The sequence below is a fragment of the Salvia hispanica genome, chromosome 3, assembly GCF_029641045.1.
Source record: "Salvia hispanica isolate PSC_SH4W2 chromosome 3, Shi_PSC_v1, whole genome shotgun sequence".
Lineage (NCBI taxonomy): Eukaryota > Viridiplantae > Streptophyta > Magnoliopsida > Lamiales > Lamiaceae > Salvia > Salvia hispanica.
The window spans coordinates 55,930,441-55,942,668 of NC_142694.1; the positions used below are offsets into that span (position 1 = coordinate 55,930,441).

A 12,228-nucleotide genomic window follows, 5' to 3' on the forward strand; every position below is an offset into this window, starting at 1 on the left:
CAACAATATTTCCTTCAAAATTGGTTAATGAAGTTCATCTTCAACAAATTCTTCTAAAACTAGTAACAGCCCAAATTACGTAATTGACTTTGAACCTAGCAGACATCTCCATATGGAGTATATTTAATTTGTGCAGACTCGGTACTTATCTTCTTGTGTCACATACAGGAATTAATTTTTTTTTATAATATATAAAGCAAAACATCTAAAAGTTTAGTTATTTTGCAAGGAAAATGACCTAATTAATCATCTAAATTGAATAGGCAAGTTGGGTCTGTCTAAGCGATCTGAACTATCCTTAAATTCTTAATTATATGTAACTCATTCTCAATGAATTATCCACCTTTTAATTGTTTCATTTGAAATTGGCATGAAATGTTATAAATACTCGTATTATAAAGAATTACTCCACTTATTATCTAAAAAGATAAATAGCAAAGCAGGGTCAATGTCGGTTGACTAAATAATTCTTTCTTTACTAGCAGTGTACCAGCGTGCATTAGCTCTAGGATAGTCTTCTTATTCTTTTCTTATTCTTTTTTTCTTTTTTTTATTTCTTAGATATTTTTATTTTCAAAATTATAATTCTATGTATTCTTGTTTTTTTTATAAAAGAAATCTAATTCTACAATCAAGATCCACTTCTACCTTTTTTTGGTGCTAATGAGGGCGGTGGTACCCCTTTACATTAAATTATGAATGCCTACACAATTTTATTTTATTTTTGAAAAAATACAAATAACATCTATGAGGAACAGTTTGATAACCATTTTAGGTATAAACTAAAAAAAAGTAAAGAAATTTGCATCTAAACTACGTTATAGTGTTTTCATAATAATTAATAGTACTACTACTACTTGACTTGGTTTGTTGCCAAATACATGACCTGACTTGCAAGCAATACAAGAAGTCCCATAAGGCAAAGTCGTTTGTCTCCTAGTCTCTATTTTCTCTTTTTCTGACATCTTCCCAAATGAAGAATTCATAGCACCTCCTTCAACTTCCTAAATTTTCCTAAATCACAAAATTTGATATATGACTTTTTAAACATATCCCAATTAACAGCTCAATCCTTATCAAATGAAATCACCTTGGCATTTTGTGTTGATCTAAACACCTTGACGGATGTCTAAATATAATAACTTGCTTAAACTCGCACAAGTTATTTGAATTTCCTTTCAATTATTTTTAAATTTTGAATTAAAGTATGCACTAATTACATTTATGATCCCAAAAAGTAAAAAAATTATATACAAATTATAAATATATGATTACAATATTGTACCCTTTCTATGTACTATATATGCATTTATATATTTTAATTAAATACATAAATAAACTTATATTTTATAAATAAATTAATTTTTGATTATACAAAATTTGGTCACGTAGATTTATTCTAATTCCTCAAATCATAATCCCAAACAGGATGTGTACATATTAGGTCCCAGAAATCATTTCATATTACAAAATATGATTCCCTTGTTTTTTTAAGATTGAAAAGTAGCAACTGCTCACGTCATTGCGTAAGCAATGATATCTCCACATAGTTTTCACTGTTCACATTTCATTTTCTTTTATCAATTTCTTCGATTCTTTCTATGTTTAATTATACATTAACCGACATAGCCGTTGAAAAAAACGTCCCAATCTTTCCTTCCCTCTCACTCGTCCTACTATCACCAACATATCTCAATCCAATTCAATAATTTTACACACGCACGCATATATAGCAATCAAGAATCCAAACAAAGCTCTAAAAATCAAGAAATGGAAGGAGCATCAACAGATATTTTGGTCCTCCCCTTTTTCGGACAAGGCCATCTCTTCCCCTGCTCCGAGCTCTGCAAACGCCTCTCCTCACACAACCGCAAATCAATCCTCATCATCCCCTCCCATCTCTCCTCCTCCATCCCCTCCGATCTCCACCGCCACCCTTCCGTCCATGTCTTCCAAATCCCACCATTACCACTCGATACCGCTTCCGATTCCCTCGGCCCCGGCATCGAATCCTTCCTCTCCACAACCTACCACAATGCTCGGCCCGCTTTCGTCGTCATCGACGTCTTGATGAGCTGGACCAAGCCCATTTTCAAGAAATTCAACATCCCCATCGTCTCCTTCTTCACCTCCGGCGCCTGCGCCACCATCATGGAGTTCGCCGCATCCAAGGCCGAAGCCGACGGCCCGGCCCGAACACTTCCCGGACTTCCCGATTCCATCGCCATGAGCGATATGGATGTCAAAAGACAGAATCGCCGGAGAAAAGATCGGGCCGGCGGCAGGCCCAGGGGCCTGATTCTCGGCCCGAACATGGGCCCGCCCAGGTCGGGCCCGCTCGGGCGGTGGATGGATCAGACTGAGGACTCAGTGGCCCTGATCACCAACACTTGTGATGGTCTTGAAGCTCCGTTTCTCGAGTATCTCTCGGGCCAGGCCGGAAAGCCCGTATTCGGAGTCGGGCCGCTGCTGTCGGACTCGTTCTGGAGATCGATCGGGTCGGTTGTGCGCGACGGGGACAGCAGGCCGGGCCGGGAAACGAACTACACGGAAGACGAGGTGATCCAGTGGCTGGACTCGAAGCCACGTGGCTCGGTCATCTACGTGTCGTTCGGCAGCGAGGTGGGCCCGTCCGTGGCCGAGTACAACGAGCTGGCGGAGGCGCTGGCGGAGACGGACAAATCGTTTATTTGGGTGATCCAGCCCGGGGCCGGAAAGCCCGGCCCGCCCGCCAACATGTTTGGCGGGAAAGCCGCCTCGGCCCCGGACTCGGAAGAGGAGGAGGGAGGGTACGAGCCACGTGGCTTGGAGGAAACGGTTGGGGATAGAGGGCTCATAATAAAGGGATGGGCCCCGCAGCTGTCGATACTGAGCCATCCCTCGACGGGAGGGTTTTTGTCGCACTGTGGGTGGAACTCGACCGTGGAGGCCATATGCTGCGGCGTCCCGATCTTGGGATGGCCGATTAGGGGAGACCAGTTTTATGGTGCGAATTTGGTGGCTAAGTATTTGAATGTTGGATCGAAGGTTGAGATTAGTGACGAGGAATCGATAATGGTGAAGAAGATTGATGTGCTTAGAGGGATTAAGGCAGTGATGGATGATGAGGAAGTTAGGGAGAGAGCAATGGCGTTGAGAGGGATATTTGAGGGTGGTTATCCCTCAACTTCTGCTGCTGCTTTGGAGGCATTGGTTCAGCTTGTAACCAAAAACTAGACTTGTTTACAAATTACAATGTATTGAATCAGAATTTTTGAGTGAATTTGAGTTGTAGCACATGAATTTTATCAAGTGTAGCAACTTCTATATGTTTTGTGATTGTTATACTACATGTTTGCTACCAAAGTGTGCATATGCTACTTTGAACACTGTAAACTGAACAATGGGGAGTTAAAAGAAAAGCATTGGGGGGTTTATTTTTGGGGACTATGCGACCAAACTAGCCCACTGTTTTCTACTTAACATAAATATGAGATTATGATTTATGAGATGGATTTACTATTTTTATGTACAGTTGTAGACTAGACTGAGTATAACAGAGTGGCACTGATGCACTAAAATATGAAGGGCACAGATAGGGATCCTCTGATGTACACAAATATAAAGTAGCCCCTTTTACATAAAAATAAAATAAAATAATCAAATAAATTAAATTAAATTAATCAAATAAATATATATTATTTTATTATATTGTGACGAACAGTAGAGGATCCCACCTTGACAGATACTCCGCAGTGTTAAAAACCACTGCAGTTTTCCACAGCACAAGCTGCTGTGGTCAAAAGTCAAATCGCAGCTATTTGCACATTAAACGTATGAAACTGACAAAATCCCATTCATTTCCTTTTTCTCTTCTCTATTTTAGTTTTTAGTTTTGGATACTTCATTTTATTTAAACATTGAAGAACACTATCAAACCAATTAAGTAAATAATTTAATACGTATAATTGATCTTTACTACTCCCTACGTCCCCGATTAACAGTCACACTTGCATTTCTGCACTCGTTTTGTAAAAATGATAATAAATAGTTAAAGTCGATAAATAGTAAAATAAGATAGAGAATAAGGTAGAGAAAAGTCTTCTTTACATTATTCTCTCTCTTATTTTACCATTTTTTAACTTTAACGATTTATTATCATTTTTATAAAACGAGTGTAAAAATGCAAGTGTGACTCTTAATCGGGGACGGAGGGAGTATTTATTTAGGACTTTTAAATTCACAGCTAAAAAAGCTTATACAGTAGTAACTTGTATTCCAGTTTGTTTCTTTTTTCTGTAATGGTAATTCAACTAAAATTTAAAATAGCAAATGAAAAAAGGAAATGAAGGGATTGTGACAAAGTCTTGCGTTTGGTGGGTATTTGGCTGCGTTTTAATTCATAGCAGCTTTTGTTGTGGTTTTTAACACTGCAGATCAATATGAAAGCAAAGTTTCTCTGAAAAAAATACTCCTTCCACGCGAAGATTAAGAAAGAAATGCATAGGAGCAGTGAATAATAAAATAAGAGAAAGGGAAAAGTAGAGAGCACAAAAAAGAGTGAGAATAAATTAAAAGTGATAAAAAAACGTGCTATTTTTTGCTAAAAAGAAAATGACTCAAACGTTCCAAAATTAAAAAAATGACTCACACCATGAAAAGGAGAGGATAATAAAAAGCAATAGGATCCTGTTTAAATGCATCTCTACAGATCTTATTTCATTTATCGTAGATAAATCTAGGTAAATGGTAATTTGGCCAAAATCTGTAGCCGTGACTTTCACATTTAGGGTTAGGGATACTCTATATAATTAAAGAAAAGTAGTACTTCTCCTAGTCCGCCATTTATAATCTCAAATTTACTTGGCAAAAATTTTTAAAAATTGTTTAATTTTATAAAAAAAATGAGGAAATCAGGTAGTGGAATGTGGACCCCCACTTTTATGTATATTCAAAGAGATGTGGTTGGAAAAAAAATGTTTCTTTGTCAAGATTCTGAGAAAGAAAGCTAATAAATTAAGTTTGAAATTATGTTATTTGTATGATTTTTAATCAGAATTCAAGAAAAAAAAAACAAATTTTCATAATGGTCCCTATTTACACTAAACCATTTCACACGTATTTTATTATAAAACTGATATAAAACTAACATTTCACTAATTTTTTAGCTCACTTTATTTTACATTTCTTAATATACGTAATATTTGACACATAATAAGGTGTAGCATTATAATTATGGTATAAAATAACAAAAAATTATTGAGTAACAAATACCTACTTAATAAATTTTAAAATACTTAAAATTATTTTAAATAATGTATCATATTTAATATTATATTTGTTAAAAACATAATAGTCATTAATTTATTATTATATTATTTATTGTCATTATTACTAGTATTATTATTATTACTATGTTATTCATTAATAACTTCTAAAAATAATTATAATATAATAATTAATTGTGAATGATAATAACTAAATGTTTTTTTTATCAAAAATTTATACTCATTAAAATATTAATATAATTTAAAATTAGGAATCATATTTAATTATAACAAATATACATAATTATCACTATAATAGTATTTATGTTATTATAGTTATCATGCTTATTAATATATTACTATCAATTAATAAAATATTAAGAAAATCTTAGCAAATTATTCATTTATGACTCATAAGGATCGTATTCTTTAAAATTTTATTTCAAGAACAAATAGACGGACAAATTAAAAGCACATATTAAGAAATGAAAAATAAACCTTCCGAAAAAAAATGGAAACGGAAAACATATGACCACGTCATTGCATACGCATGAAGATGTTTTGCCACTATTCCAAGTTTTCCAATCAATTTTTAATATCTATTAGGCCCCACATTTTGGCGTAAAACAACACGTTACTTTTGACTTCATAGCTTAAAAGTCTAAATCTAGTTGACAAAATCCTATTCAAATTGTTTTCTTCCTTTTCACTCATCCTTATTCTATCAATCCAAGTCTCTTAACCCCTAAGTCTCCACACATTTGTCATGCTTCATTGCGTCCACAAAAACACAAACACATATGTATAAATAGCAATGAAGAATTGTGCAAAATAGGATAAGCAAGAAATGGGAGGTGCAACAAAAGATGTATTGATAGTGCCATTTTTCGGTCAAGGCCATCTCTTCCCATGTGCTGAGCTCTGCAGACACATATCCTCTTACAACTGCAACTCAATCTTCATCATCCCTTCTCCTCTCGCCTCCTCCATTCCCTCCGATCTCCACCTCAATCCTTCCATCGAAGTCGTCCGAATCGAATCCTCGGAGGAGGCACTGCCACGGGATGCTACGGATGGAGATTGGCCCGCTCCGGGGCCCCACCATCACCGCCAGCTGGGCCAGGGGATCGAGTCCTTCCTCTCCGAAAGGTTCGAGAATTCCCCGCCCGCATTCGTGGTGATGGATGTTATGATGAACTGGAGCAAACACATCTTCAAGAAGGCCAACATACCTATTGTGTCCTTCTTCACCTCTGGCGCTTGTGCAGCTGCAATGGAGCATGCTGCGTGGAAAGCTCATGTGGATAACATCGGGCCTGACCCGGCCCGAATGCTGCCTGGGATGCCCGAGAGCATGGCCCTGAGCTATTCCGATACTAGGAGACAGGATCGCCGGCGGCATGAGCTGGGCGGAGGTAGAGGCAGAGGCAGAGGCAGAGGAGGAGGCCGGGGGAGCGATGGGGCGAACTCCGGGCCCCCGCGATTCGGGCAGCACACACGCTGGATGGATGAGACGGAAGGCTCTACTGCTCTGTTGATCAACACTTGTGATGGTCTTGAATCCCCTTTTCTTAAGTACCTTGCAGGCCAAGCTGAGAAGCCGGTTTTTGGCGTGGGCCCGTTGCTGCCGGGGACGTTCTGGAAGTCAATCGGCTCAGTTGTTCATGACCGGGACAGCAGGCCGGGGCGTGAAACGAACTACACGGAGGATGAGGTGATCCAGTGGCTGGACTCGAAGCCTGGTGGCTCTGTCATCTACGTGTCGTTTGGTAGCGAGGTGGGACCGTCTATGGAGGAGTATGATGAGCTGGCGGAGGCACTGGCGGAGACGGAGAAATCGTTTATATGGGTCATCCAGCCCGGAGCTGGACGGCCCGGCCCACCTGCCAGCCTTTTTGGCGGGAGAGCCACGCCAGATAGTACTAAAGAAGGAGGGTACGAGCCGCGTGGCTTGGAAGAAAGGGTTGGGAACAGAGGCCTTATCATAAAGGGATGGGCGCCGCAGTTGTCAATACTCAGCCATCCCTCGACGGGAGGATTCTTGTCGCACTGTGGGTGGAATTCGACTATGGAGGCAATTGCTTGCGGCACCCCAATCTTGGCCTGGCCAATCAGGGGAGACCAGTTTTACAATGCCAAGCTGGTGGTCAAGTATCATCATGTTGGCCACATGCTTCCTGGTATAGATGATCAATTGGAAATGGTGAAGAAGGGCAGTATAATTCAAGGGATTAACCTGGTGATGGATGATGGAGAAGTTCACAATCAAGCAACTGCCTTGAAAGGTATCTTTGAGGGTGGTTATCCCTCAAGTTCTGCTGCATCGGTCAAGGCATTGGTTGAGCTTATAAGGAAGTAGCCTGATTTCCCACCTATGAAACAGAGCATACATCAGGAATTTATGGAGTGGTTATATTTTTGTAATGGTTAGTGTGAAGAAACCAGTTGCAGCATGTGTTTATCTGTTGACGTGCTGCCACTCGATCGTGTTTATGTGGCTCCGGGACGCCATAGATGGCCCCGAATGTAATCAAGGGTAGCAAGCTCTACCCCAATTTATACAATTGTTTGATTGTGTTTGTCCAGTTTGCTTTGAATTCTACAATACCACTGCCCCAGAAGTAGTTCATCTGGTTGGCGTTCAGTTCGTTAGACAAGATAATAGAGAGATACACTATTGGGATCACTGTGTCAAAATAAGTAGATATCTCACTGCTAAAAATAAAAAGAAGATAGCTTATTAATTTGAAGTAAATTAAGTTCCAAAATACACATCTGCAGAAAAACTAGTCAAGTTGATTAACCTGTATATGCACCTATTCTCAACGATTTCATGGAATATCTTTCCCATAATATCAAAGGATTGAAGTTTCAAGGATGATTGAAGAGAAAAATGGAAAAAGGAAACATATAAGGGGTAAACACACTAATGCTGAATTGCTGATAAACATGGAGTACTTAACTATTCAGAAAACAAAGACCAGAGGATGAATACTGAAGCGACCTAATCAACAAACATACGCATCAATACTCCGTATAGAAACCTGAAACTGAGGAATGTGAACAATGCATCTTATCTCCGAAAACTAACAAAGAAGAAAATCAGGAGAGGGGTTAAATTAGCTCAAAACTCTAATAGAAATAATTGAGAGAGAGATCAAAGAAAGTAAGAAAAACAGGCTGAAAATCGAATTTCAAAAATTGCTCAGAAGCTTAAAAAGCAAAACAAAAATCAGAAAATTTTCTACATTTGTTACTCCTACTAACCAAGGAACCCAAAAAAAGAAAATTTGGTTCAAATCAAAAGCAATTCTTGTGGAGAAGGATGGGGAATTCTCACGGAACAACTAAAGTTTCTTATGAAATACTAATATGTAACCAGATAGCATCATGCAATCTATGGGTGAATTGGAGAACACATACTTACTCATTGTCTGATGATGAAGCATTTCTTCCACTATCCAAGCCATATCTATACTCAAAAGTCAAAAGAATAGTAGTACTTGTTACCATTAGCAGAATGTGACCCTTGCTGCTAAATACAACCAACGTGCATTGATTTAGAAATTTTAAGCTCAAAATCAAGTATTACTAAAAAGGAATTTTATGGCATTTGAGATATAAAAAATTATCAACACTTGGTATTTGAAATCAAGTTTTTCTTTGCAATTGTGAACCAACAAGGAATGTGAATCTGTGAACAGTTAATGAATCCTAAAAGGAAAGTTTGCACTTTGCAGGGAGCAAAAGTTTTCAGGGAAAAGTAGAGGTCAGGCTAAGTTGTAATACAGATTATGAAGTCATTTTCATCTCTCTTTGTCCAAATTAAGTTAGTTAGGTCGTAATTTTTTTCTCGAATGTCCTAACTGAGTTGAGTCATGTTTTTTTACAAAAATCAAAACTTCTAATTACTTTTTCATCTCCTACTTACTCTCTCGTATCTCTCATATTTTATTTCATTTTCATTTACAGGGGCGGAGCCAGGAATTTGTAGGATAGGGGGCAAATTTACATGTGAAGGAATTTTACACTTTTGAGGAGGGGCAACTTTAGTAGAAGATTAAAAGAAATTAATTTAAAATAGGTATATAAATATATGGGATGGAAAACATGAGGTGGGGCAATTGCCCCTCTTCCAATACATGTACATCCACCCCTGATCATTTAACCCATTTAACACAATTTCTTAATCTCCATATCCAAAATAAACGTCTTAACCAGGATTAAAACATACGAATGTCAACTCACTTTATAAAAAATGTCAACCGGAGTTAAATGAGACATTGTGTTGACATTATTGTTCTTATATTGATATTGACATCCTAACTACCTAAAATTGGTGTTGACCAAAGATGTTACCATTTGATTACATTCCTATTTATTTGAGCACGAATCGTTAGTTTTTATTTGAGCAGATATTATAGAACTATTATTTCAAAATTTTATACAAATGCAAGTATTTTATAAATATCTTTTTCACAATGTACAAATATCTTACAACATCTCACTCCAATTGTGAGAAGATTCGTATCTATGTTAAGGTAAATTTCATTCAAGAAAATTGATGATACTACATAATACTACATAATACATAGTTTCGATTTGATCAAGTTGGTAATATTCTTCTATTGCAAATTAATTAACCTAACCGAGTCTCTTATTTGATTACTATATTAGTACTATATTTGATATACACACTTAATATTATTTGGCAAATAATAATAATAATTAGATGAATAATAGTACTATTATATGGATCTGAAATCTTATGCTAAAGCAGTAGACATAAAAATATTTTATTACACATACTTGATGCTGTATAAGAAAAAATATGAAATGAATAAATCATAAACTGTGACCAAAATTTGATATTTCTCATCAACTTAAAGTTTAATCAAAAATCATAAACTGAAGGTGCAAATAAATTTCCTATGAATTTAAATTTTTCTCAAATTCATGGGAAACTCATTAACAGGTTCATGATTTTTGCGACAAATTTAAGTTTGCGAAAAATATCAAATTCAATCAAAATTTGTGATTTTAATAATTAATAACATTATTATCTTTGCTATCATTAGATTTTATTGTTTTTATTTGCCAAATAGTATTAATTAGATGATAATATGAAATTATTTGAATCTACAAATCTTATGTGAATGCGCATAAAAAATTGATTACACACAGATGTAATATAAGAAAATTATGGAGTGAATACCACTGAAAATAGGAAACTTTATGTAAGAAAGGAGAGAACATGAATTCTAAATAAGGTGAACTGCATTAATTTTGTGCATTTATAGGAATAATTGCGTTAATTTTTCCTTAATTACAGAAAATAGATGAAAATTCCTTAATTAATGATTGGAATAGAATTGATACTTGCATTTGTCACGCTGTGTATAAATAGCAATCAAGAATGGTGTAAAATATGAATAGAAGTAAGAAATGGGAGGTGCAACAAAGGATGTATTGATAGTGCCATTTTTTGGTCAAGGCCATCTTTTTCCATGTGCTGAGCTCTGCAAACATTTGTCCTCTTACAACTGCAACTCATTCTTCATCATCCCTTCTCACCTCTCCTCCTACATTCCTTCCGATCTCCACCACCACCCTTCCATCGAACTCGTCCGAATCGAATACTCAGAGGCTACACCGCCGCCAGATGCTTCTAATGGAGATTGGTCCGCGGCACGCTCCCACCATCACCACCAGCTGGGGCAGGGCATCCAGTCGTTCCTCTCTCGAAGGTTCGAGAATGCCCCGCCTGCGTTTGTGGTGATGGATGTAATGATGAACTGGAGCAAATACATTTTCAAGAAAGCCAACATACCTATTGTGTCCTTCTTCACCTCTGGCGCCTGTGGAGCTGCAATGGAGTATGCTGCGTGGAATGCTCGTGTGAATAACATCGGGCCTGACCCGGAAAGAAAAATTCCCGGGCTGCCCGAGAGCATGGCCCTGAGCTATTCGGATACTAGGAGACGGGACCGTCGAGAGCATGAGCATGGTGGGAGGGGCGATGGGGCAAACTTCGCTCCCCCGAGAATAGTGCATCAGCCAAGTTGGACGGATGAGACGGACGGCTCTGCTGCTCTGTTGATCAACACTTGTGAAGGTCTTGAATCTCCTTTTCTCAAGTACCTTACGGGACAAGTCGAGAAGCCTGTTTTCGGTGTGGGGCCGTTGCTGCCGGGGAAGTTCTGGAAATCGATTGGCTCAGTTGTGCATGACCGAGATAGCAGGCCGAGGCATGAGACTAACTACACGGAAGATGAGGTGATCCAATGGCTGGACTCGAAGCCAGGTGGCTCTGTCATCTACGTGTCGTTCGGTAGCGAGGTGGGCCCATCCATGGAGGAGTATGATGAGCTGGCGGAGGCATTGGCGGAGACGGAGAAATCATTTATATGGGTCATCCAGCCCGGAGCTGGACGTCCTAGCCCGCCTGCCAACTTTTTTGGCGGGAAAGCCACATCAGATTCTAAAGAAGGAGGGTACGAGCCGCGTGGCTTGGAAGAAAGGGTTGGGAGCAGAGGCCTTATCATAAAGGGATGGGCGCCACAGTTGTCGATACTCAGCCATCCCTCGACGGGAGGATTCTTGTCGCACTGTGGGTGGAATTCGACAGTGGAGGCAATCGCTTGCGGCACCCCAATCTTGGCCTGGCCGATCAGGGGAGACCAGTTTTACAATGCCAAGTTGATAGCCAAGTATCATCGTGTTGGCCACGTGGTTCCTGGTATAGATGATCTATCGGAAATGGTGAAGAAGATCAATATAATTCAAGGGATTGACATGCTGATGGATGATGGAGAAGTTCACAATCAAGCAACTGCCTTGAAAGGTATCTTTGAGGGTGGTTATCCCTCAAGTTCTGCTGCATCGGTCAAGGCATTGGTTGAGCTTATAAGCAAATAGCCTGATTTCCTACCAATCAAACAGAGCATACAAGAATTTTTGGAGTGGTTATATTTTTCCTATG

At 38.5% G+C, this 12,228-nt stretch overlaps 3 protein-coding genes across 3 annotated transcripts; all 3 read left to right on the forward strand.

Moving 5' to 3' along the window:
- The first annotated feature begins 1,643 nt into the window (after positions 1-1,643).
- LOC125210407 (UDP-glycosyltransferase 73C7-like) lies at positions 1,644-3,429 on the forward strand. The gene has a single exon (XM_048109966.2). It carries the CDS (start codon positions 1,771-1,773, stop codon positions 3,214-3,216), a length of 1,446 nt encoding a protein of 481 aa, XP_047965923.2. The 5' UTR covers positions 1,644-1,770; the 3' UTR covers positions 3,217-3,429.
- Positions 3,430-5,974: 2,545 nt separating this feature from the next.
- On the forward strand, positions 5,975-7,831 carry LOC125214988 (UDP-glycosyltransferase 73B4-like). The gene has a single exon (XM_048116253.2). The coding sequence runs from the start codon at positions 6,094-6,096 to the stop codon at positions 7,603-7,605; it is 1,512 nt and encodes a 503-aa protein (XP_047972210.2). The 5' UTR covers positions 5,975-6,093; the 3' UTR covers positions 7,606-7,831.
- Positions 7,832-10,691: 2,860 nt separating this feature from the next.
- On the forward strand, positions 10,692-12,185 carry LOC125210408 (UDP-glycosyltransferase 92A1-like). Its single transcript, XM_048109967.2, has one exon. It carries the CDS (start codon positions 10,692-10,694, stop codon positions 12,162-12,164), a length of 1,473 nt encoding a protein of 490 aa, XP_047965924.1. The 3' UTR covers positions 12,165-12,185.
- The last annotated feature ends 43 nt before the right edge of the window (positions 12,186-12,228 follow it).